The sequence below is a fragment of the Furipterus horrens genome, unplaced genomic scaffold (assembly GCF_987537825.1).
Source record: "Furipterus horrens unplaced genomic scaffold, mFurHor1.1.pri manual_scaffold_43, whole genome shotgun sequence".
NCBI lineage: Eukaryota > Metazoa > Chordata > Mammalia > Chiroptera > Furipteridae > Furipterus > Furipterus horrens.
This window is the reverse complement of record NW_028327213.1, coordinates 74216-99980: the sequence shown is the minus strand read 5'-3', so window position 1 is coordinate 99980 and position 25765 is coordinate 74216. Positions and strand designations below refer to the sequence as shown.

At 41.6% G+C, this 25765-nt stretch overlaps 1 protein-coding gene across 1 annotated transcript in view; it reads right to left on the bottom strand.

Moving 5' to 3' along the window:
• Positions 1–25516, bottom strand: part of LOC149990002 (A-kinase anchor protein 4-like) — an 87390-nt gene extending 61874 nt beyond the window's left edge. Inside the window, exon 1 of the mRNA XM_090265719.1 lies at positions 25457–25516. Within this exon, the coding sequence (XP_090121845.1) occupies positions 25457–25516 (60 nt within the window). The remainder of the gene's footprint in view (positions 1–25456) is intronic.
• Between the last annotated feature and the right edge of the window lie 249 nt (positions 25517–25765).

The following is a 25765-nucleotide window of genomic DNA, read 5'->3' as shown; positions in this document are numbered from 1 at the left end:
TGGTTCGGGGTAAGATTCTTCGGAATCCTGCTGACTCTGTCAAGTTGTTATCGATGTAAGAAACATTTGAAAATACAGAGAATTTTTGGAGAGTTTATTTGAGCCAAATTGATGGCCAGGAAGCAATATCTCAATGGATTCAGAAATGCTCCCACATTTGAATTCACGTGAATCAGAAACCTCTTAGCACTGAAAAGAAAGATATTAAGGTTTCTAAATTTATAACCCTCGGTTTAAGTCTGTTTATTTAACAGATTTATTGTAGTTTATTTGTAAAAACAGAGAACAATGATTGTAGTTTTAATAGTATTATTCTGAAAGTGATATGTAATAATGATAATGAAATGTTTAGGCATATAATGTTGAATGTATGTTAAGTTATTAACTTTTATTCTCCTCATTATTATTATTTTTTTTTTTTTTACACCATGAACTTGTAATTTTGAGTCACTTAGTCAGGATTGTGGTTTGGGAGGTGATGATATAATAGTTCGTTTCTTCATAAGATTTCTTCCTATGTAACGATTGGACTTATGATAGTGGCCTCCTATGAACCAGCTTTTATCAATATATTGAGTTCACCAATAACAAAGAAAATAAAATAACTCTTAATGTGGGGCTCTTCACTTCACAGTGGTTTATAAAAATGCAAATTAGTAACACTTTCTAATATGATGGACAATTTTGAATTATGAAATGTTCTATTGAATTTATTTATTTTAATACTTAATGTATGAGATAAATTTTGGCTTGTAATCGGTAGTATAACTAGTATATTTCATTGTGGGCTCAGAATGCTTGGTTTAGATTTAAAAGTTGAGCTATGAGCATTGTTTTCTCTACTGAATTACACAAAGTCTTTGCTATATGGAAATGGATATAGTATAAAAAAGGCATGCCTTCTCTTCCATAACAAACATTAGTACAGGGGCAATCGATACTGTAGCCCTATAAATCTAACTGAGCCAGGGGCGATACTAAATATGTGTGATTGATTAGCTAAAAACAATCTTTAAGTAATAGCTCAAGTGATGGTTAAAAGTAGTTATAAATAGGGACTTCTGGCCAAGGTGGAGACCTAGACCAACACGCTGCATCTCCCTCCACCACTAAGAAGGAATACAATTACCTCAAAACTAAACATAATGAGAAGTTTCAGAAAATCAAGCTGCATAGAAGTCCAACAAAGATATAAAGAAGAAATACTCATCCAGACAGGAGGGGCAGAGCCAGGGTGGAGAGGATGCGGTGTCGTGGCAGCGGCGGCGGCGGCGGTGGCAGCAGCAGCAGGCCAGCAGAAAGCACAGTCACACATTTTTTAAAGTCAGGAGGGGCACCTGGGGAGCGTTCCCAGCACCAGACCAGACCACACAGCTCACAGTCCCAGCACTGGGGAAAATAAAGCCTCACTGCTTCTGACTCTGCAAACCAGTGAGGATTGAGGCAGAGGAAGAAACTGCCAGTGTCTCAGCAGAGTACACTTGTTGAAAGGGTCCCCACAATCCTAGAATGTCCACAGACCCACCTACTCTGGGAACAATGGCCAGGGCAACAGCTAGAGAGGCGCCGGTCCCATACAAAGTGGGAGAAGTGCCTGGAAAAGGGGCGAGTGCTGAGCAAGTGGCATTGTTCCCTCTCAGACCCCTCCCCCACAAACAGCACCACAACGTGGTGAAACGGGTAGCCCTGTACTGACAAATACCTAAGGCTCCGCCCCTTATAACATAACAGCAGTGACAGCACTACCTAAGACACAGAGGCAAACAAACTCAGGAGCCTGCCAAGATGAGGAGACAGAGAAGTATGGCCCAGAAGAGGGAATGGATCAAGGTTCTAGTGGGAGAACTAAGTGACGAGGAGATAGCCAACCTAATGGAATCAGAGTTCAGAACAGTGGTGATAAAGATACTCACTGGTTTGACAGATATACTTAAGTATGGCAAGCAAGTGCAAAAGGGAAGAAGTGAAGGCTATGCTAAATGAAGTGAAGGAAAATCCACACAAAACTAATGGTGAAGGGAAGGAAACCAAAGTTCAAATCAATGACTTGGAATATAAGGGAAAAACGGTCAACCAGTACAGAATGAGGAAACAATTAAGAAAAAAAATGAGGAGAGGCTTAGGAACCTCTGGGACAACTTTAAACATGTGAACATCCAGACCGTAGGGGTACTGGAGGGAGAAGAGGAAGAGCAAAAACTTTAAAACTTATGTGAGAAAATAATGAAGGAAAACTCTCCAAATTTGGCAAAGGAAACAGACATACAAGTCCAGGAAGCATACAGAGTCCCAAACAAACTAGTCCCAAAGAGGACCACACTAAGACACATCATAATTTAAATGCCAAAGGTTAAAGATAAAGAGAGAATCTTGAAAGCAGCAAGAGAAAAGCAAAGAGTTTCCTACAAGGGGGTGCCTATAGGACTATAGGCTGATTTCTCAAAAGGAACTTTGCAGGCAAGAAGGGACTGGCAAAAAGTATTCAAGGTGATGAAAAGCAAGGATTTACAACCAAGATTACTCTATCCAGCAAAGCTATCATTTAGAATGAAAGGGCAGATAAAGTGCTTCCCAGACAAGTTAAAACTAAAGGAGCTCATCACCACCATGCTCTTATTAGATGAAATATCAAAGGGACTTACTTAAGAAAAGGGTCAAAATTATGAACGTTAAAATGACACAAACTCACAACTGTTAACAGCTGAATCTAAAAAGTAAAAACAAAATCCAACTAAGCAAACCAGAATAGGAACAGAATCAAAGATATGGGGATTATTTGGAGGGTTATTAGCTGGGAGTGGGGAGGGGGATAAATGGGGAAATGGTGGAAGGATTAAGAAGAATACTTGTTTGGTACAAAATAGACAGGGGGAAGTTAAGAACAATATGGAAAAGGGTGAAGACAATGAACTTATATGTATGACACATGGACATGAACTAAGGGGGTGGGATTGCTGGAGGGAAAGGGGTACTGGGCAGAGGGGAGCAAAGGGAAAAAATTGGGACCACTGGAACAACATAATCAATAAAATATACTTAAAAATAATTTTAAAAGAAAAAAAGAGTAGTTATAAATAAATGTTTCGGGACTTCCAGCCAAGATGGAGGTGTAGGTAGACAGACACGCTGCGTCTCCCTCCACAACTGAGAAGCAATACAACTACCTCAAAACTGTAGACAACCAGAAGTTCCAGAAATCCGAGCTGCATGGAAGTCCAACAAACAAAGATATAAAGAAGAAATACTCATTCAGACAGGCAGGAGGGGCAGAGCTGGGGTGGAGAGAATGTGGTGTGTTGGCAGCAGTGACAGCAGCTGTGACTGGCCGACAGAAAGCACAGTCACACATTAAGAAAAAAGTAGGGAGGGACATCTGGGGAACGGTCCGAGCCCCAGACAAGGCTGCACAGCTCACAGTTCTGGTTCCAGGGAAAACAAAGCCTCATTGCTTCTGACTGTGCAAAGCAGTGGGGGGTGGGGTGGCAGAAGAAACTGCTGGTCTCTCAGCAGACTCCATTTCTTTAGAAGGCCTCCATGGTCCTAGAATATCCACAAACCTACCCACTCTGGGAACCACAACCAGAGCAACAGCTAGAAGGGTGCCAGTCCCATACAGGAAGTAGGGCAAGTGCCTGGAAAAGGGGCAAGTGCTGAGCAAGTGGCATTGTTACCACGCAGACACCTCCCCCACGTACACCACAATGCGGTGAAACAAGTCGCCTGTCACTGACAAATACCTAAAGCTCCACTTCTTACAATGTGACAGGTGCAACAGCTCCACCTAAAACACAGAAGCAAACACAGGAAGATGTGAATTGAGAACACAGAGGTATCGCCCAAAAGAGGGAGCAGATCAAGGTTCTAGCGGGAGAACTAAGTGATGAGGAGATCGCCAACCTAACAGACGCAGAGATGAAAACACTGGTGATAAAGGTGCTCACATTGAGCATTGGCCTGCGGACCAAGTGTCGCTGGTTTGAGTCCCATTCAGGGCACATGACTAGGTTGCATGCCAGATCCCCAGCTGGGGATGCGTGAGAGGCAACCGCACATTGATGTTTCTCTCCCTCTCTTTCTCCTTTCCCCTCTCTCTCAAACAGATAAATAAAATAAATAAAGTCACCCTTGTGAAAAATTAATTCATTAATTAATATTATAAAAAATAAATAAAGTTCTAAAAAAGAAAAGGTGCTCACAGACTTGACAAATACGCTTGACTATTGCAAATGCAGAAGGAAAGAAGTGAGGACTAGGCTAAGTGAAATGAATTAAAATATGCATGAAATCAATGGTGAAGGGAAGGAAACCAGGGTTCAAAGCAACAATCTGGAACATAAGGAAGAAATAAATAGTCAACCAGTAGAGAATGAAGAAACAATTTTTGAAAATGAGGAGGGGCTTAGGAACCTCTGGGACAACTTCAAACGTGCCAACATCCAAATCATAGGAGGGCCAGCAGCAGAAGAGGAAGAGCAAGAAATTGGAAACTTATGTGAAAAAAAATAATGAAGGAAAACTTTCCTCATTTGGTGAAGGAAATGGACATACAAGTCCAGGAAGCATACAGAGTCCCAAGCAAGCTAGGCCCAAAGAGGACCACACCAAGACGCATCATAATTAAAATGTCAAAGGTTAAAGATAAAGAGAGAATCTTAAAAGCAGCAAGAGAAAAGGACATAGTTACCTACAAAGGGGTCCCTATACACTATCAGGTGTTTTCTCCAAAGAAACTTTGTGAGCAATAATGGACTGGCAAGAAGTATCCAAAGTGATGAAAAGCAAGGACCTACAACCAAGATTATCCAGCAAAGCTGTCATTTAGAATGGAAGGGCAGATACAGTACTTTCCAGACAAGGTAAAGCTAAAGGAGTTCATCATCATCAAGCCATTATTATAGTAAATGTTAAAGAGACTTATTTAAGAAAAAGAAGAAGATCAAAACTATGAACATTAAAATGGCAACAAACTCACAACTATCAACAACAGGATCTGAGAAATAAGAACAAAAACAAGCTAAGCAAACAACCAGAATAGGAACATAATCGAAGATATGGGAATCAGTTGGAGGGTTATCAGCTGGGAAGGGGGAGGGGGAGAAATGGGGAAATGGTGCCGGGATTAAGAAGCATAATTGGTTGGTACAAAATAGGCCAGGGGATGTTAAGAGTCGTATAGGAAAGGCAATAGACAAAGAACATACAAGCATGACCCATGGACATGAACTAAGAGGGTTGGGACTGCTGGAGGGAAGGGGGGTACTGGGCAGAGGGGAGCAAAGGGAAAAGAAATGGGGACAACTGTAACAGCCTCATTAACGAGATGTAATTTTTGTTTTTTTAATTGTGAATCATGATTTTGGTATCATGTTTAAGAAAACTGTTAAACCCAAGTTTTGAAGATTTTATTTTATTCTAAAAGTTATATATTGAGTTAATTTTTGTTTAAAGTATAAGATATTAAGGTCAAGATTCATTAATTTATGTATGGAGTTCCAATTTCTGAACATCATTCGTAGAAATGAGTATCCTTTCTTCATTAAACTACTTTTCCACCTTTGTCAAAAGTTGTTGGCTATACTTGTTTGAGACATATTCTAAACTTTCCACTATGGTTGATTGAGCTAGGTTTTTGTTCCTATGCCAATATACACGATCTTGACAGTGAGTCTCATATCTATAACTATTAACTGTAAGTGTTAATGTAACTATATAATAAGTCCTAAAACCAGGTGGTACAAAAGAAGAGCTGTTGTGCACGGGCTGATCTATAGTGCAAGACTATTTTTAGTGATCCTCTGGTGCCATTGATGCCACCCTTCAGGCGTGTTGGTTTCAGAACTGGTTGATTAAAGCTCTGCTGCAGTCTGAAAGTGGTCATCTGTGTGTTGGGCCTGGAGACTCTTTGGAGCATCTCCAGTGCGGGTCAAACTTAGCTGGCACTTTGGCAGGCTTCGACCACTTTGTACAAGTTAAAAGGTGATCTGTGTTTGCTTGCTACTCGTGTTGGACTTGGAGGTACTTGGAAGAGGCTATACACTAAAAGCTGAGGCCAGCTGCCACTTTCCCTAGTCTTGTGGTTGCTTAGTTCAAGCTGTTAAAGGACAAGACCGGTTGCCACTTATGCCAAGCTTGGGGCCACTTGGTGGGATTCACAATGCAAATCAAGCTTGGTCGCTGCTTGTGCTGGGCTTGAGGTCACTTGGCTGGAGCTACAATGTACATCGAGGCTGACTACTATTTGTGTGGAAGTTTTGTGGAACTTTGCTATTTGTGTGGGGGGTTTGTGGAACTTTGAGAGATTCTTTAGCATGAGTTGAGGGCAGCCACTCTTTGTCTGTGGCTTTTGGACTTCTCAGAGAGTCTGAAATGTGAGCCAAATGCAGCTGCCACTTGTGTGAGGTTTGCCGACCTTCAAGAGAGTCTGAGGCACTAGCTGATGGCAGCCACCAGTTATGCCAAACTTCAGAGCCACTTGGGAGATGCTACAAAGTAATCTTCAGTTGGTTGCCACTTAGGCTAGGTTTGGAAGTTCTTGGGAGAAGCTGCAGCGTGAACCGAGACGGGCTGGCATTTGTGCCAGGCTTGAGAGTCTTCAGCGGACACTACCATGCGAGAAGACTCCAGCTGCCAGTCGTGATGTGCTCAGATATGCTTGGTTAGAACTATACTCCAGGCCACGACTGGCTGCCTCTTACAACAAGCTGTGAGCTACTTGATGGGATTTACAATACAGGTTAAAACTGGTAGTTGGCTGTTCTGGGCTTTGGGACACTTGGCAGGAGCTAAAATACCTGCAATGGCTACTGCTTGTGTGGCATTTGTGGATCTTTGAGAGACTGTAGCATGAGCCCAGGGTAGCTATCATCTGTGCGAGGTTTGCAAACTTCTGAGAAAGTCTGCAGTGCAAACTGTAGGCAGCCACCACTTGTGTGAGGTTTGTAAATTTGGGAGAAAGTCCGCCTCATGGGCTAGGCAGGTTGCTTGTTTGGAGAAGTTGCCATGAAATGTTTGGCCAGGGGAGCAAGGAGGGTGGTGCAGAATCACAGGGAGTCGCCAGGGCAGGGAGAAGTGTTAACCAGGTTAGTGGAGAGAACACGTTTGGTACCCACCTGTGCAGGGCCAGCTGAGTGGCAAGAGAATTCAACCAAGTAACAATGACACATGCCAGAACTTCCTTCCTCGGAGATTTGCCCCAACCCCTGCCTTTTAAGTCCTCCCCTTGACATTCAATTAAGGTCTACCTCCTATGTTCCTGGCACTTTCTGAGCTGCACTGGAACTTAGAAGGAGTGAGTTTGTGCTTGGATCCTTTAAGAGCAGCGTATCTATCTCCCACAGCTTTTGTCTCTCAAATGCAATCTCTGCTGGTTTTCACAGACAGATATTATGGGGATTCCTCTTCATGTCACTGGTTACCTGGACTGGCGAGCTGGGTGTGGGCCTGGGATCCCCCACTTCTCAGTGTGGGTGGGGGATTCACTATTGAGCTTCCTCTCCTGTTTTATAATCACCACCCTGTGGGTGTGGACCTGCAGGGTCCACATATTTGCCTCTACTACCAGTTTCAACATGGCTTCTTCTTAATATTCTTAGTTACAGGAGTTCTGTTCAGCTCCTCTTCAAGTAGCTCTCAATGTCTGTTTTTCCATAATTTAGTTGCAATTTCAATGTGCTTATTGGAAGAGGTGAGCTCATAGTATACCTACTCTGCCGTCTTGTCCAAAATCAGGCTTATTCTTCTTAGTTTGCATGGAATTCTTTTTTCTACTATTTTATTTTTTTACATATCTACATCATTATTTATGAAGTAAATTTCTCATAGAATATAGATGGGATGATTTTGGTTGGTATTAATTTGACAGTCTCTGTTAGATGGGCCATTTATATTAAATACAACTATTTATAACTTAAGATTTAATTATGCCACTTTACTATTACCTTTCTTTTAGTTGGCTCCTTTTTTGTTCTGTTAAATCTCCTCTGCTTACCTGTGTGTTAGTTGAATTTTTAAAATATTTTCGTTTGAGATTGGCTCAAGAGAAATTAGCCATCTGAATACTACACCAAAAATATTCTAGAAATCGAACAGATTTTTAGGGACCTGGAAGACTGTAATAAAAGATCTAATGTTTTTGCACTTGGCTTATTTCTTCAAAGGGAGAGTAATGGAGAGTATCTGGGAAAGCATTCAAAAAATATTTTTTGAAAATTCTCCAAATTTGTTAAAAGACTGAAGTCTACGGACTAAAGAAGTTTAGGGAAATCCAAACAAGATAAACTTAATAAATCTCTGATAAGTTACATCATAGGCAAAATTTTAAAAATTGAGGAGTGATGTCACCAAGATGGCAGAATAGCAGATCACCAGCCCGCATCCCCCAAAGAAACAAATATTTCTCAGCCATCCATAGACCAAAATGACTTTGTGGTAGCTTTAAAATCTATGCAGAAGGTTGTGAAATCCCAGCGGAACCCAAGACTAAGGATGACTGCTTTCTGAAGGGAAAAACACACAGCAATGGTAGGCCGAACCATGGACTCTGCTATGGACAGAAAGAAGTCCTACCCTTCTCTTAACTCAGGTGTAGTTTTTCCCTTATGCGATCCCTTTGCCAACCAGGAGGAGCCATGACCATCTGTACCATCGGTAATAGGCTTGAGAATCGTGGACCCAACTATGTTCATTAAAGCAGTTCATAACTTGAGTGTAATAGCACTCTCTCAGAATCACAAGTCAATACTGTATGCACAGTGGACCACCCAAGAGACCCAGTAGAAATCACAACTATAGGTGTTCCCATAACAGGGATGTAGACCTCAGACAGGGTTGTACATGAAGCAATCCTGTGAACAGGCTTCAGTCCTCTGGGACAGCAATTATGGAGGCAATCACTTCAGTTTTGAGCAAGAGAGGTGTTCGCCAGCTACAATCATTCTGCGCAGACTGGATGATGTTTCAGTTCTTTCAAAGTTACATCAGCATAAGGCTCCCTGGATCTCAAACATCAGGCAACCATAATGCCCCAAGAATATTAATAAAGCTCCTGTAATCAATACTAAAATAAAATGGAGACCCATGAACTGCTTCAATAATAAAACAATACTTATAAAGGAGCTCAGTGAGCAGCAAAAGAACACAGGTAGATAACTAAAACTCAGGAAAACAAGATACACAAAATGAGAAATTTTCAAAAGAAACAGAAAATGTAAGATAGAATCAAAAATAAATCCTGGAGGGGAGCTGAACTAAAAATATACAATAGAGACCCACCTTGAGCATCTGTCTCACCGAGGAGGGGTGTCAATAGAGGGGCCTGAAGCTAGAGCCCCAACTCCCCACCTCACAGCTCATCCCACACCCCACCACCCTAGGAGTGCAGGACCCTGAGGAGCTTCATGTCCATGAACAAAATTTTAACAGGTTTGCAGGTCGTGCCAGTTTATCTCTTAAAAAAGATGTGGGAGAGACAAGAGAAAGATGGTGGCAGAGTAAATAGCAGTGTGGTCTGCCTGCTCCCATCGCGGAAGGACTTGGAGTATACACATGGAGCAGAGAGTGAGTGAGAGCAGCTTTCAGAGAGGGCGAACAGGGATGGGAGTGTGGGAACAGCATGGGAGAGGCCAGTAACCATGGCCTGCACTCTCCAAGCAGAGTCACTGGGCTTCGTAGCCCAGCACCTCTGATGTACCAAAAGGGGCAGCTGCTGACCGGCTCATTAGCCGGGAGCTGCTTGGAAACTGCACTACCACCGTAGGCGTCCTGACCAGCGACATCCGGGAATGGAGTCAGCCAGAAGGTTTGGTGAAACAGTCGGAGGCACAGGAACACAGAGGCCAGCCCTGACTGCAAGGAACTGTGTGGATTAAGACTTGGTAGGGACCCCCGGGGCGGGCAGCCCTGCGCCCATGGGCGCATGCACACAGAGGCTCTGCCAGACACAAATGCAGAACTGAGCTACAGAGAGGGATGCACATGGGGGAAACCTGAGGGACAACCTGGGATTTGGTAGGGACCATGGTCTGGCAGCCCTGTACCCACGAGCATGCACACACAAAGGTTCTGCCAGACAAAAACACAGACAGACCAGTGCTGCACTTTGGAAGCCACACAGAGACTTTTTTGGAAAAGGAGAGGAAAAAAGGCCCAAGACTGGGCAAGGACTATGGGCATGCACACCAGCTCATCGGCAGAGTAGAGTTGCTAAACAAAAATGAAGAGCACTACAGGGTACCACAGAACCAGTGGAGGGGGAGACCCCAACTCAGAGCAGGTCATAGCAGAGAGCTGTGGCAGACTCACGAGCGAGAGAATAGCAGCCCTAGAATTTAGCTATATCTCCTCACAGACAGAGAGCCGGAAAGGAAGATATGAAACCCATGGAACTCTGACCAGGGCCAGATCCAGAAAGAGATGAAAGCAGTAAAAACCAGATATTACTGGGGAAAATTCCACCATGGTATTTTTTGTGAGTTATTTTTTGTCCTCTCAGTTTATGCATTTTAAGTCACTATATCAGTTGTTATATTATAGTTTATTCCAAATATCATATGTTGCTCCCCCCTTGTATTACCCCACCTTAACCTCCGATCTCCTCTTCTTACTTTGGTCTTAAATTCTATCTTCTCTCCTATTTCTCTCATTCTGTAAGCTTAAATATGAAAAAAAATATTTTCCTCTCTTAGCATGGTTTTCACTCCTCATTCTTAGTATATCATCTCAGATTCACTTCCCTCACCTTTGGGCATCTCTTAAACTTTTCTTTCTTTCTTTTTACCCTCTTAGTCCCATCCCACTTATATCAACCATAGCCCAAAGGTTGTACTGGGGGAAAGCTCTTTCTTTGGTCTGTTTCCTACCTTCTCTCCCTCTTATTCTTATTCTTCTTTATGGTTTTTGTTTGCCTTGTTCATGCTCCCTCTTGCACTAAATATATAACATATAACTTCTGTATAAACGTAATACTATACACTTCCACTCTCTCACTTCATTCTACCCTCTCTGTCCCTTTTTCAACATACAATGTAAATATTACTTACTGTCTCACATTGCCGTGTCCCTACTCACTACTATTATTACTCCTCCACTTTCCCTCTCAAAAGTCATCTTCCTTTCAGTTAGCCAACTCTTATCTGCTTTTCCTTTAGTATAATAGTCTTAATCTCTTTACATCTATGTTAATGCTACCTCATTTGCTGCTGCTACAGTGATTATGGGTGGGGGATCTTTTGAGGGCATGGGTTTCTTGCCAGGGTTGTTTGTTTGTGTTTTAACATCATCTCCACAAAAGAATTGAACATCTGGTGGGAAGAGTGACTCTCAACTAGTGAGAGGAAAGGTTCCCCAAAAGAGCAATAGAACAACCACAAACACTGAAATACCACCAGACAGCCTAAACACACAGCATAAAGGGAATTCCAAGAGCATCAAGCTCAGGAGATCAAAGAGACTGCAACACTGAATCCCCCAGGTCTCCTATTACAGAAGGTCATACCATGAAGGCAGGAAGTCAAAGCAGACAAATCTAAGAAATAAAAACAAACAAGAAGATGCACCTAAAATGGGGAGACAAAGAAACAAACCCCCAATGGGAACAAATAAAGGAGGAATAGCCAGAAAAAGAGCTAGATGAAACAGAGGCGAGCAAACTATCAGACATGGAATTCAAAAGAATGGTTATAAGGAAGCTCAATAAACTTGACAAACTCAGAGAAAACTACAACGAACTCCAAGGGAATTGCAGAAAAACTCCAGGGAAACTATAAAGAACTCCAGGGAAGCTATAAGGAACTTACTGAGAACTACGCCAGCATTAAAAAGGACATAGAAACTAGTTATAAGAGCCAGGAGGAAATGAAGAATACAAGTTATGAACTGAAGAACACAGTAGAAGGAATCAAAAGCAGGCTAGAGGAAGTAGAGGATTGGATCAGCGAGCTGGAGGACAAGGTAGAAAAAAATTCCCAGACAGTGCAACGGCAACAACAACAACAACAACAACAAAACACTGAAAAAGAATGAAGAAGGTATAAGAGAGCTTCAGGACAACATGAAACATAACACTATCCATATCATAGGGATACCAGAGGGAGAAGAAGGGGAGCAAGGGATAGAAAGCGTGTTTAAAAAGGGAATGACAGAAAACTTCCCTGACTTGAGGAGAGGAAGACATCATGCAAGTCCAAGAAGCACAGATGGTCCGAATGAAGATTAACCCAAAGAGGCTCACGCCAAGACTCATCGTAATTAAAATGGCAACATTCAAAGGCAAAGAGAGAATCCTAAAGGCAGCAAGAGAGAAACAGTCAATAACACACAAAGGAGCTCCAATAAGACTATCAGTGGAATTCTCAACAGAAACACTACAAGCCAGAAAGGGATGGCAAAACATATTTCAAGCAATGAAAAAAAAGGCCTACAACCAAGACTGCTCTACCCAGCGAGGCTCTCAGTCAAGATGGAAGGTCAAATAAGGAGTTTCCGAGGCAAAAGAAAACTAAAAGAATAAACTTCCACCAAACTGGCATTGCAAGAGATGCTAAAGAGACTGCTTTAAGAAGGTGAAGAAAAAGAGAAAGAGAGAAGAAGAAAGGTACAAAGGGGGGGGGGAGCACAATGAATAAGTAACTATCTATAATAACCTTAAAAGTAAATAGATTAAATGTTCCAATAAAAAGGCATAGGGTAGCTGAGTGGATAAGAAAACATGACCCACATATATACTGTCTACAAGAGACCCACCTCAGAACAAAAGATCTACACAGACTAAAAATGAAGGGATGGAAAAAAGTATTTCAAGAAAACAGACATAAAAAAAAAAAAGCGGGGATAGCAATACTTATATCAGACAAAATAGATTTCACAACAAAGGCCATAAAGAGAGACAGAGAAGGACATTTCATAATACTTAAAGGAACAACACATCAAGGAGATATAACCCTGGTAAACATATATGCACCAACATAGGACCACCCAAATATATAAAGAAAATCTTGCAAGACTATGAGGAGAGTATCAACAGCAACACAGTCATAGTAGAGAATTTTAACACCTTGTTATCACCAGTGGACAGATCTTCAAGCAAAGAAGCACCAAGGATATTGAGGCATTGAACAACACTCTAGGTCAAATGAACTTAGTTGATATATATAGAGCCTTTCACACCAGAGAAGCAAAATATACATTCTTGTCAAGTGCACATGGAACATTTTCAAAGAGAGACCACATGGTAGGACACAAAACAAGCCTCAACAAATTCAAGAAAATTGAAATTATATCAAGCATCTTCTCAGATCACAATGGCTTAAAATTGGAAATCAACCTCAAGGGAAAAACTCAAAAACACTTAAACACGTGGCGAATGAATAACATGATATTAAGTAATGAATGGGTTAACAATGACATCAAGGAAGAAATCAAGAAGTTTCTGGAAACAAATGATGATGAATACACAACAGCCCCAAACCTATGGGACACAGCAAAATCAGTCCTGAGAGGGAAGTTCATAGCAATACAGGCTTACCGAAAAAGGACAGAGGAATCCCCAATAAAAAATCTAACCCTACACCTACAAGAACTAGAGGAACAACAACAAACAAAGCCCAGAGTGAGAAGAAGGAAGGAAAACATCAAGACCAGAGCAGAATTAAATGACATAAAGACTCAACAAACAATTCAAAACATCAATAAAACCAGGAGCTGGTTCTTTGAAAAGACAAACAAAATTGACAAACCTTTAACCAGGCTCATCAAGAAAAAAAGAGAGAGAACCCAAATGAACAAAATCAAAACTGAAAGAGGAAAAATCACAACTGATACCACAGAAATACAAAAGATTATAAGAAATTAGTACAAACAACTATGTGAAAAGAGATAGGAATGATATGAAACCTGGATGAAATGGACAAATGTCCGGAAACATATCATCTTCCAAAACTGAATCAAGAAGAAACAGGAAGCCTAAGTAGACCAATAACCAAGTGTGAAATTGAAGCAGTAATCCAAAAACTCCCGGCACACAAAAGCCTTGGACTGGATGGCTTTACAGGTAAGTTTTACAACACATTCAGGGGAGAACTAACTCCTATCCTTCTCAAACTACTCCCAAAAATCCAAGAAGAGGGAAGACTCCCAAAATCTTTCTATGAAGCCAGTACTACCCCAATTCCAAAACCAGGTCAAGACACAACAAAGGAAGAAAACTACAGGCCAATATCGCTGATGTACATCGATGCTAAAATCCTCAACAAAATATTGACAAACCGGATCCAGCAGCACATTAAAAAGGTCGTCCACCACGAGCAAGTGGGATTCATCCCAGGCATGCAAGGATAGTTTAATATTCACAAATCAATAAACATAATGCACCACATAAACAAAACGAAAGACAAAAAAAAAAAAATCACATGATCATATCCATAGATGCTGACAAAGCATTTGATAAAGTAAAACACCCATTTTGATGAAGACACTCAGAAAAATGGGAATTGAGGGAGCATACCTCGACATAAATAAAGGCCGTATACGAGAAACCTGAAGCCAACATCGTATTCAATGGGCAAAAACTGAAACATTCCCCCTAAGATCAGGAACAAGACAAGGATGTCCACTTTCTCCTCTCTTATTCAACATAGTTTTGGAAGTCCAAGTTACAGCAATCAGAGAAGAAAAATAAATAAAAGGCATCCAAACTGGAAAAGAGGAAGTAAAGCTATCATTATTTGCAGATGACATGATAGTGTACATAGAAAGCCTTATAGATTCCACCAAAAAACTACTCTGCCTAATAAGTGAATTTGGCAAAATAGCAGGGTACAAAGTCAATATTCAGAAATCAAAGGCATTTCTGTACACCAACAATAAAATGTTAGAAATAGAAACTAGAATAAAACCCATTTGCTATAGCAACAAGGAAAATAAAGTACTTAGGAATAAGTACTCGGGAAACTACAGAACACTGAAGAAAGAAATTAAGGAAGATACTGATAAATGGAAGCATATACCATGTTCACGGATGGGAAGAATCAACATCATTAAAATGTCCATACTACCCAAAGCAATTTATAGATTTAACACAATCCCTATTAAAATATCAACGACATATTTCACACACCTAGAATAACTACTTCTAAAATTTATAGGGAACCAAAAAAGACCACGAATAGTTGCAGCAATCTTGAGGAAGAAGAACACAGTAGGAGGACTCACAATGCCTGATATCAAACTGTACTACAAAGCCACGGTGATCACGACAGTCTGGTACTGGCATAAGAACAGAAATATAAATCAGTGGCACATAGAGAGCCCAGAAATAAACCCACGTCTCTATGGTCAACTAATATTTGACATATGGGGAAGAAACATAAAATGGAGTGAAAAGAGCCTCTCCAACAAATGGTGCTGGGAGAACTGGACAGGGACATACAAAAAAATGAAACTAGACCACCAACTTACACCACACACGAGAATAAACTCAGGATGGATCAAAGACTTAAATGTAAGCCGTGACACCATAAAGTCCTAGAGGAAAACATAGGCAGGGAAATCTCAGATACTCAATGTAGCAACATTTTCACCAACATATTTCCTAGAGCAAAGAGGAAACAAAGGGGAGCACATCAAACTAAAGAGTTTCTGCTCGGCAAAAGAAAACATCAGCAAGATGAAAAGTGAACCAACCATATGGGAAAACATACTTGCCAATGTTACCTCAGACAAGGGTTTGATCTCCAAAATATATAAAGAACTTATAAGGGTTGGTGAAATATGGGGTGGTCTTCGGGCTTCACTTTAAAACTGGATTCTCTTTTCTATCCTAATGGCTTGGACATAAAGGGCCCAGAGGTGTGTGTGTGCGGGGGACTAAAATACTCCCCTCAGCCCAAAATTAGTACAGTGGACAAAAGGGCTTCGGACAGGTGTGATGTGTCTTGCACACCCTCTGTGAAAAAAGCCTTTTTCTTTTTCCTTAAGTGGCACATGGAAAAATTGTCTTCGGTAAAGATTTATTTCATTTACTTACAGCACATGGGCATGAGGACTAAGGGAGTAGGAGGTGAGCAGATTGGAAAGGTGCCTGGCAAGCACACAGTAGGTCTGCAATAAATATTAGCCAAGCAGGATTTCTTGGGCTGTATCCTGAGCCCCATTCTCTCTCCTCCCTACACCCTTCCTCTCACTTCTATTCTCTCCCAGAACTTTGACTTCTTCTGTAATGATTCCCAAATGTATTTGCAGCATGGAACTCTTTCCTGAGTTTCACATTCCTGTAGCCATATGTCCCTTGTTAATAATAAATATAAAGTTTATGAATAAACCATGTTGATTGCTAATAAGCCCTCTTCCCTTAGAAGCAGCACTTACAAGAATGTTCTTGACTTTTTATTTGAGCCAGTCCAAGTTTATTTATTTGAACAGTCCACTTCAACACAGGTGTCCAGCTCTAGTTGTAAACTGGGAGAGGAACATGAAAGGTTGGGGAAGGAAATTAACAGTGTGTGTAGGACTGCCTCTGAATTTCTGCTTGTTATCCAAAGCAGGTGTATATTCAAAGATAGCTCTACCCTTCAACCCTTATCACCTTCCTACCACAAAGTCATGAACACTGGGATTGTTGAGAGTGTGGTCAAACATGTGATCTCAAGGACCCTGACAACAGGCTATAAATGCTCCAGAACAGGAGACATATTCTGGTGATAAATAGCTACCTGGCACTTTGTTAAGGCTCCACATGCCTTAACCCACTTAAACATCATTATCAACTCCAAGGTGAGTGCTGACAATAGTCACATTTTCAGGTGGGTTCACGCTGGAATAGTAAAAGTTGCTCAAGATTACACAGCTAGAAAGTAGAGGAACAAGAATATGAACACGTACTGTCATACTCCAGAGCCTCACTCTGTTCATCAAGGTTCCTTAACCCCAGCACGAGTGACATTTGGAGCCAGAAACCTGTGCTGTGGAGGACCTCCTGTACACTGTAGGATGTTTAGCAACACCACTGGCCTCTACCCACTAAATGTCAAAAGCAAACCCCAAGTGGTGACAATCAAAAATGTCTCCAACATTGCCCAATGCCTCCTAGGGAGTAAAATTACCTCCCATTGAGAATCCCTGCTATAGATGGGAGTGGGCTAGTTTAGAGATTAAATAAGTTGCCGATCAATGATAACTAGTAAAGAGTCCAACCTGTATTCAAACCTAGCATGACTTGATGCCATATATTATGGCATATTAATCAATATGGCAGAAAAAACAAGAGCCTCCTCCACCACCACCCCCCAAAAAAAGAAAGAAAGGAGGAATAAAAGAAAATAAATAAGATGATTCTTTTCAAATGATTTGCTTTTGTTTAAAGCAAAAGAAAGAGAACAGAAGTAGTCCCTAAAGACTGTTAAAGAAACAGACTGTCAAAGATTGTTTTAAGAAAAAGAGTCTCTAATGTACTTAAACTTAACTAAGAGTACGCAGGAACATTCTATGAAGCAGTGTTTCCCAGACTCAGCTGTGTATTATAACGTCCCAGGGAGCTTTAAAAATACTGATATGAGTCCCAGCCCCAGGAGATTCTCATTTAATTGGTCTAGGATGTGGCCAGTGTTTAGGGATTTTTAAAGCTCTCCATGTGTTGCCCGCATGAATCCAAAGCTAAGAACCACTGCTATAAACAATTAAACTAACCTTATCAATTATGCATATTAAATTGATTATATCTCTTTAGCTTAATAGAAAACCAAATGGTTACTTAATAAACTGACTATGTACACTATTCTCAACATCCATTGAGCTACTGATCATCAAATTTGTAGACATCCATAGCATTCTATAGCCAGAAGGGAAGTATTCTCTAGTTCCTAACCTTTGGGCCATCTAGCCTCCCATCATTATTTGCAATAGAAAATGAGCAAAAAAACTTGGAAAGGATATTTGTTATTTCATAATTTTTACAACATCGTAAAAACAAATATTAGTTATTGGATAAAATCTGGTTTAGAATGGTTTTGAGGCTCTAAACATTCTTTTTATTATTCCAATATGTTTGACTGAGTGGTTTTTTCTAAAAGTTAACCTTGTCTCTACTATCATGAATAATCTAGAACTCAGTAGATGCATCAGTTTCTAATATGTGATTTATTCAGATGACAATAGGGCCTTATAGGTTTTCGTTAAGATAGTCTTCAAACTATGGAAATGATAACCATTTTTCTCAGCGAGCTTTCTGTCACAAAGACCAGGGAATCTTGTCTAATATGAACATAACCCTGCTGTTCACTCCAAGTATACTTCTTTTCCTTCCCTGGGCAATCTACACCTGCACATAAGCAATAAAACAGTGTGTGCGTTCTGATCATTTCTCCAATACCGATGACCTTTTCGAATCACACTGGACAAAAACTTGTCTAGCAATTTGCATTGATTCTTAGAAGACGGTCATTTCTCAAACACGCATCTAAATGTAGGTCATTTCTCACATACTGATCCATGGAATCTGCAAGGTTCTTCAGAATTAAACAAAAGAAACCAAAAATTATGTCCCGTTACAAGTTATCTTTCAATCACTACTCTGAAGATTAAGGGGTGGGTTTGCTTATTCTGTTTTGTGGTTTTTGCCCATTTTGTTGGGGCTTTTTTGGAGTAAGAAGAAGGCTGGGAAGTATAAAAACCTTTCCCCAGCCCTGTAAGTTTATAAATACCTTTCAAGAGTTGGATGGAGCTCAATAAGCTATGGTAGAAATGCTCTTCAAAAGAGTCTATACTTCCGTAATGGCTACCATTACATTGGAGCCTTACTTTAGACACCAGAACTCAAAATAGCACTGACTCTGGGTAGCAGCAATATCTGAATTTATCTAACACCTAGATTCCCAAAGAGTTATGTGTAATTTAATTACATTTAATTCTGTTTTACTTATACAAACGGTCCACTATATCCTGCAGTTAACTCTTTCATTTAAAACAGATGAGGGCAGAGAGCACAAATGCTTACTTCTTTTGAGTCTCCATTGCATCTAGTAACCTGGTTTATGTTTAAAATATGCTTTTGTGTTCAAAATACGTGCTATTTCTTGGTTGTCAGAGGTAAATGATTCTTGCATCACAAATGATTATTCTCTAATTTCTGCTTTTCCTTGTTCCATTGCTCCTTCTAAACTAGAGAGAAATTTAGACCAGGATAAAGCCTATGAATGGAAAGGATGAAGTGACAAGGAAAAAGAATGGTGCAGATGTGAGTGTGGGTTTTTTGATGACTGTTGATTACTTGACTCTGGCTTTCAGTTTCCATCGATTGGTTGGGGTCGACTGGATTGACTACCATTATGCTTTGTTTCTGAGAGTGAGCATTTTATTTTCCGTGCAGCAGCATGCCCCTCGTGCATAGGTCATTTCCCTGAGACCTCAAGTATCCAGGAAACAGCCAAGAGCTAGGAAATAAGTCTGAACACTTCTGAGCATCCAAAATAGATATGGCCATTTCCCCACTGTCCAAAACCTTACATAAAGTGGTAAGCCCTTTAGAGCTCCCTGCACGTAATTCTCGTAAACTGAACTGTGTGAGTTTCTAACAAGGCATGTTAGAAGCAGCACATTTGTTAGGAGGTTTGCAAAAATAAGGCTGCCAAAGCCTGAGACACTGGCAACCACGAAATGGCACCTGAGAGACAGCAAGAGAGAAAAAGACCAAACAACAGCAACAAGATAGAAAGCCTGACAAAACAAGAACCAAGGAATCAAAACTCAGATATCTGATCATGCCTTGTAGAGGCAAATAACCCTGTAGTTGGACTGCATGTAAGGGCAACATTGTATTCTAATGGGGAGAGATTGAGTCATGGTGACAAAACTGAGAAAGCCAAGAGTAAGATACACCCAGGAAACTGTTGGAGGGGGCAGAAAAGTATGCAATATGCTTTAGATCTATAGCCAACATCGTTTTGCAGTTGTTTTTGTGTTTAAGTGAGCGAAGATCATGGGGGGAAATGATATCTTAATTCTTAACCAGTTAACAGTTTTTAACAAAAAACCCATTCTTATTTAAATGATTTAAATAAGTCATTTAAATATGCCACATCCTCCGTAACATGCTGGATACATTAGGCATTACTGTATTTCGAGCAAAGCATGAAAATCTCTTTAGAAGTGTCGTGTTCTACGAAGTGTCACCATTACAGCAATGGAAGGAGAGACAGAGAGAGGAAGAGATACAGAGAGACAGAGATTCCAAGTTCTGTCAGGGTTATTACAGTTCCATCTTCCTTGCGTTTCTTTTCCAGCCACATGTGCTTTCCATTTTGACATAGTTACTAACACAATATTTAATTCATTCTGCTTTTATTTTATTTACTATCCACCAGACTTATCTTTCCATGTATCTCCATAATAGTCACAATTTTCGTTTTGATGGCTGCCATGTTCCTAAATTGCTTCCAACTTCACTAATTATCCATAAGAACTAGTGTAATAAATAAACATCTATACATATATAGCTATTATGTGCTTTTGTAGTTCTGAATTACAAATATACCTAAGGTAGAGTAAGAAACGTACCTGAAGAGTGACCAGCTTTACAAGACTGTGGTAAAAATAAGGTCAAAACACTAATCAAAGCCCTCCTCCTAAGATTAGCAGTAATCTAATCCCTGGAGATCTGTTCTCCCACTGCTCTGCATTGCCCAAGATCCTGGGGATTCATTCAAATTCTTCACTGAGAGAAAACTAGGTACTTACCACCATCTGGCGGACACTTCGTGACACTGCTTCAGTTAGTCCTGTACCGTGGCCCCGACGACCCCATGCACCTCATGGGCAACATGCACGGCTCTTATACTGGGAACACTCCTTGCCCACCTGTGAAGGGGGCCCGGTGGGCATTAGCATTCCTCTACTAACAGAAGAACACAGAGAAGCTCTGAGAAGTGGTTCCCTGACCAAGGCGTCACAACCAGTAAGGGACAAAGGCAAACGTTTCATCCCCTAAAACAAACCGTTGTCCATTTCATCACATGATCTCATCATGCCAAGCAAAATCTGAAAATATTGGTGGGGGGGCACTATTCACCTGATTTTTTAACTGTGAGGGACACACTGTACCATATATATAGGTCTGCTTCTGTATCATAACTTTTAAAATATCTTGTGAAAACAGAAAACATACCATATGTGAAATGATGCTCCAAAACACCCTTACACATTATTGGGCTCAAATAATTTTAGTCAGTTGAAATTAACAGTGTTATTCTTTTCCTTTTCATTGAATATATTGGGGTGACACTGGTTAACAAAATTATACAGGTCTCAGGCGCACGGTTCTACAGCACATCATCTGTACACTGTATTGTGTGTTCACCACCCCAAGTCAAGTCTCCTTCCATCACCAGGTACCCTCTTTGCCCTCCTCCACCTCCCTAGACCTTCTCCCCCTTGGAAATCACACTGTTGTTGGTGTCCATGAGGTTTTTTCCTCTCTCCTATTTGCTCAGTCCCTCTACCCAGCCACCCAACCACCCCCAGACAGCTGTCATCCTGCTCTCCATCTATGAGTCTGTCTCTATTTTGCTTGTTAGTTCAGTTTGTTCATTACATTCCACATAAGAGTGAAATCGTATGGTAATACTTAGAGATTAACATAAAAAACAACGTGAAAGAATCGAGTTGGAAATGCAGTCTCCAAACAACACATTATGGAACTTCAGATGTGTAGTTACACTCATTTCCATGTGATGATATGTCACTGCAGCCTATGGCTGTGAGATGAATTCACTTCCTATTTGCTTTTGAAAGTGTTTCTCCAGCAATAACTCTGTATAGCTGTGCCCTCTGCTGGATGGAAATGGGTACCACTTTGTGGAGCTGTGCAGAGATGTGGTGTGTTATAATTCCATCTATTTAGGCAGAAATTTTCATTACTTGAAGTCTGAGTAATATTTCATAAATTAGTTGGCTCCATCCCACGCCATTCCTCACTCATCTTTATAAGTTACCGGTAAAGAATCTCATCTACTGAAGATTCAAAATACTGTTAACGATTAGGTCAGTACTGTTTATCTGCTGATACTGACTTGTTACTTCCAAAAAAAGTACTCATGAATTAATATAATAACATAAATACAGATTAATCTTTTTGGAGTCTCCCGTGGTTCAAGAAAATGCATCATGAAGCCTCTCATTAGAGTATTTAAGTTTGCAAATATCCAAAGAACCACAAGTATCATCCCATTTAATTTCATTGGGCCATTAAGCAAGTGTTCATTCCCAGGTGGTATGCTATGTTTCAAAGACACAGAACCAAATAAGGCATAGCCCCAGTTCTCAGGAGTTTTACCATGGAACAGAAGATGCTGAGAAGGAAATGGACAATTGTGGAGTAACACACGTCATGAACACTGGGCATAGCTCAGATGCCCCTTCATTGAAGGACTTGCTTCAGCCTCAGAAAGCCACCTCACCCAACACCATGCCCCCTTCCCGGGGCTCCTGTCCAGTGACTGCTGCCTATGAGAGAACAAAGGCCCTGACATCTCAGTCTAACTTGGACAACTGAGAAAGGCCATTTTAGCTCCTGAGATGCCTGCGGGTTCCACAGAGGCTGTTGTTAGGCCACATCCAAGTTCAACTCTTCTCTCTAGCCCAGTGCTTCTCAACTGGGGGTGATTTTGCAGCCCCCCTCCCCCAGCCGCATACTTGGCAATGTGGAAACAGTTCTGGTTGTCACAACTTGGGGAAGGAGAGTGGTGTGTGGGTGCTACTGACATCCAGAAGGTAGAGGACAGGGATGCTGCTAAACGTCCACAATTAGCAGCCCCACCGTAAAGCATTACCCATCTAGGTCAATATGCCAGCAGTTGAGAAATCCTGTCTACCCAGTCCTGCTTCTTTCATTTCCCTTTCATAGGTGTTGGCCCCGAGGTCATTCCTTAATAAACATCCTGCACACTAAATTCCGTTGTTGAGTCAGCGTTTGGAGGAACGGTTACAAAAGGATCTATAACAAGAACCCATTTTGGTTTTATGTGTGTATATAAGCAAGAGAGTGGCATGTATGTGTTGAAATGTATTAGTATAACACAAACCTGGAAGGACATACTCTAAAGATGAAGAGCCGGTATTTTACAGTAATGGGACTGTGTCTTGTTTCCTTTTGTGCTTAAGTGCCTGGTTTCTGAGATTTGTGTATTTCTTCTTGTGATCTGTTCTGTGCAGAGAGCACATGTTACTTTTGCAACTTGGGGAGGGAAAGTGGGGTAATTGCAAAGAAAGAGGGCATGGCCAATAGTATCAAACATTGCAGAGAGGCCAAATAATGCCAGATAATAGCTAGGAAGAAGCCAGCAGAGAGCCTCGGGGAGGTGGCTGTAGAAGGCGAGGGAATCAAAGTAGGTCGTTTTCTACAGCAGTAGGACCACAAAGAGAAGTTGAAGAATAGAAGAGTAAGGTGCAGGAGATGAAAAGTCGACCAAACCGATTGCCAAGATCAGAGCCTGGACGAGATTGATGCAGACGCAAAAGGGGCTGGGGAGAAGACATGTGCTGATGTAAGACAGAGGTGTGTAATTGGGCAAGGTGCGTGTGAGGGCGTGGGTTTGGATGCCAAGAACACAAGAATGGATTGGCCCAGGCAGAAGCCAAGAGCCCTCTTCTTCTAAAACAAGACGCACGGTCATTACGGAGTTCAGATGGCAACACATTTTGAAGTGATAAATTCTGCAACTGGTCATCTTCAATTTTTCAGTAGGAGGTGAGGTCGTCCACTGAAAGAGCGTCTGGGTGGCGGGACAGGAGTTTGCCAGGAAGGTGAAACGGAAGGGAAACGAGCGACCCAAAGCCCTGCCTGAGAGGGCATGCTCCTAGGAAACTTACCTTTCCTTTACCCAGTTTCAAAGTAAAATCTCAGGAGTGTTAGCACTACCGACATCACCGAGGCCAGGGAACGGGCTCCCAACCAGCGCTTCTCTACAACACTCAGGTGGCAGAGGGCTCCCAGAGGGTCCTAAAAGGCCCACCTGGCAGGATCAGCCACACCTGTACATCTCCACGGGGCTTTTGGGCACTCAGTATCACAGTCTGGGATTATTCTGTGCTACTTTCTGCTTTAGGGAACGGTGTCTGAAGATTTCCTTGCCTTGCCGTGGGGTTTCAAGAAGCTGTACAACCTCTCGCCGGGTCTTCTGGCATATCTCAATCTGATCTCCAGCTGCTGGGACTTCTCCAGAGTATAAAAAAGAGGGCATGTCATGCTGCAGCTGGAGCCTCGTTTTCTCCTAGCTCTCCCGGACACACCTGTCCACCCCCAGGACACGCTGATATGAGATCATTGTTAGCATATGGTCTTAATAGAGCGTGGAATTTTTAGGTGCTTTGTTAAAAGAAATGGTTCTCAACTGGGAGTAATTTTGCCTCCATGCCAAGGGGAGATTCGGCCATTTTGCTGAACATCCTACAATGCACAGGGCAGCTTCCACAACGAAGAATGATCTGTCCCCAAATGTCAATAGTGCTGAGGGTGAGAAACCCTGCTTTAAAGAGTTCCTTATCTGCAAGGACCTTTTCTTTTTTAAAATCCTCACTCCAGGATATGTTTTTAGTGATGAGAGAGGGAGACGGAGAAGGAGAGGGAGAGGGAGAGAAGGAGAGAGATTGATTGGTTGCCTCCTGTATGCACCCCGACCAGGAATCAAATCTGCAACCTATTGGTGCAGGGGAGACACTCCATCAACTGGGCCACCCAGCCAGGGCTGCAAGGACCTTTTTAAAGTCTTCCTAAAACCCATATAAGGGTTATTTTTAATTTGAAATTAGTGTCTAAAATAAATCAAAGAAAATGCCAGATGAGAGTGACGAATGGTAGGATTTATAAATGTCCACAAGATGGCACTGAAACACAGACGAAAATTCAATCTTCTCCAGCCTCCATTTCAGAATGCAGTTTCTCACTCACCCTGGTCAGCTTTCTAGGGTAACAAAAGCCCATCCTTTTTCTAAAGGGCTTGTCACTTTTTTGTGCCTAGTGTTCCCTACCACCAGTATTTTCATGCAAGTGAATTAAAATGATTAATGACTAAAACTTAGCCTGGAACATAAAAAGAACAGGGCCACCTACTCGATCAGCTACAGAATTTGCGGGAGAATCTGCTAGCTTCTTGCCTTCTTTTTAGCTTAACATTTAGCTGGACACCTGGCTAGCAGACATTTCCAAGACTCCAGTACCCTTAGGATGGTCAAGTGACAAAGCTCTGGCCACAAGTGGGATTTAAGCAGAAGTGTTGTTGGAGACTTCTGGGTAATACCCTTAAAGAAGTGGTTCTCAATGGGGGGGGTGACTTTGCCCCTAGGGGACATTTGGCCATGCCTGGGACATCTTTAATGGTCACAACTGGAGGATGCTAGTAACCTGTAGTGGGTAGAGCCCAGGGATGCTGCTAAATATCCTACAATGCACAGGACAGCCCCCCAAACACAGAATTACCCAGCTTCCAATGTAAATTGTGCCCCGGTGGGAAAATGCTACCTCAGAGGAACAGGGCATGCCACGGCTTCCCATACCTCTCTTCCCACTGGCTGTGACGGTACAGTGGTGCACCATCTTGGTCCATGTGGGCCAAGGCAACAAATCAGGGAGCATGAGGCTACAAGATAGGTGGCATCTGAGTCCCTGAGCCAGTGAATCTACCTTACCACTCTGAACACCTTCCACCCAGAGACAGAATATATACACACACACTCATGGCACTATAGTCCACATACTCGTAGTACTCCAGTAACTGCTCTACCTCAA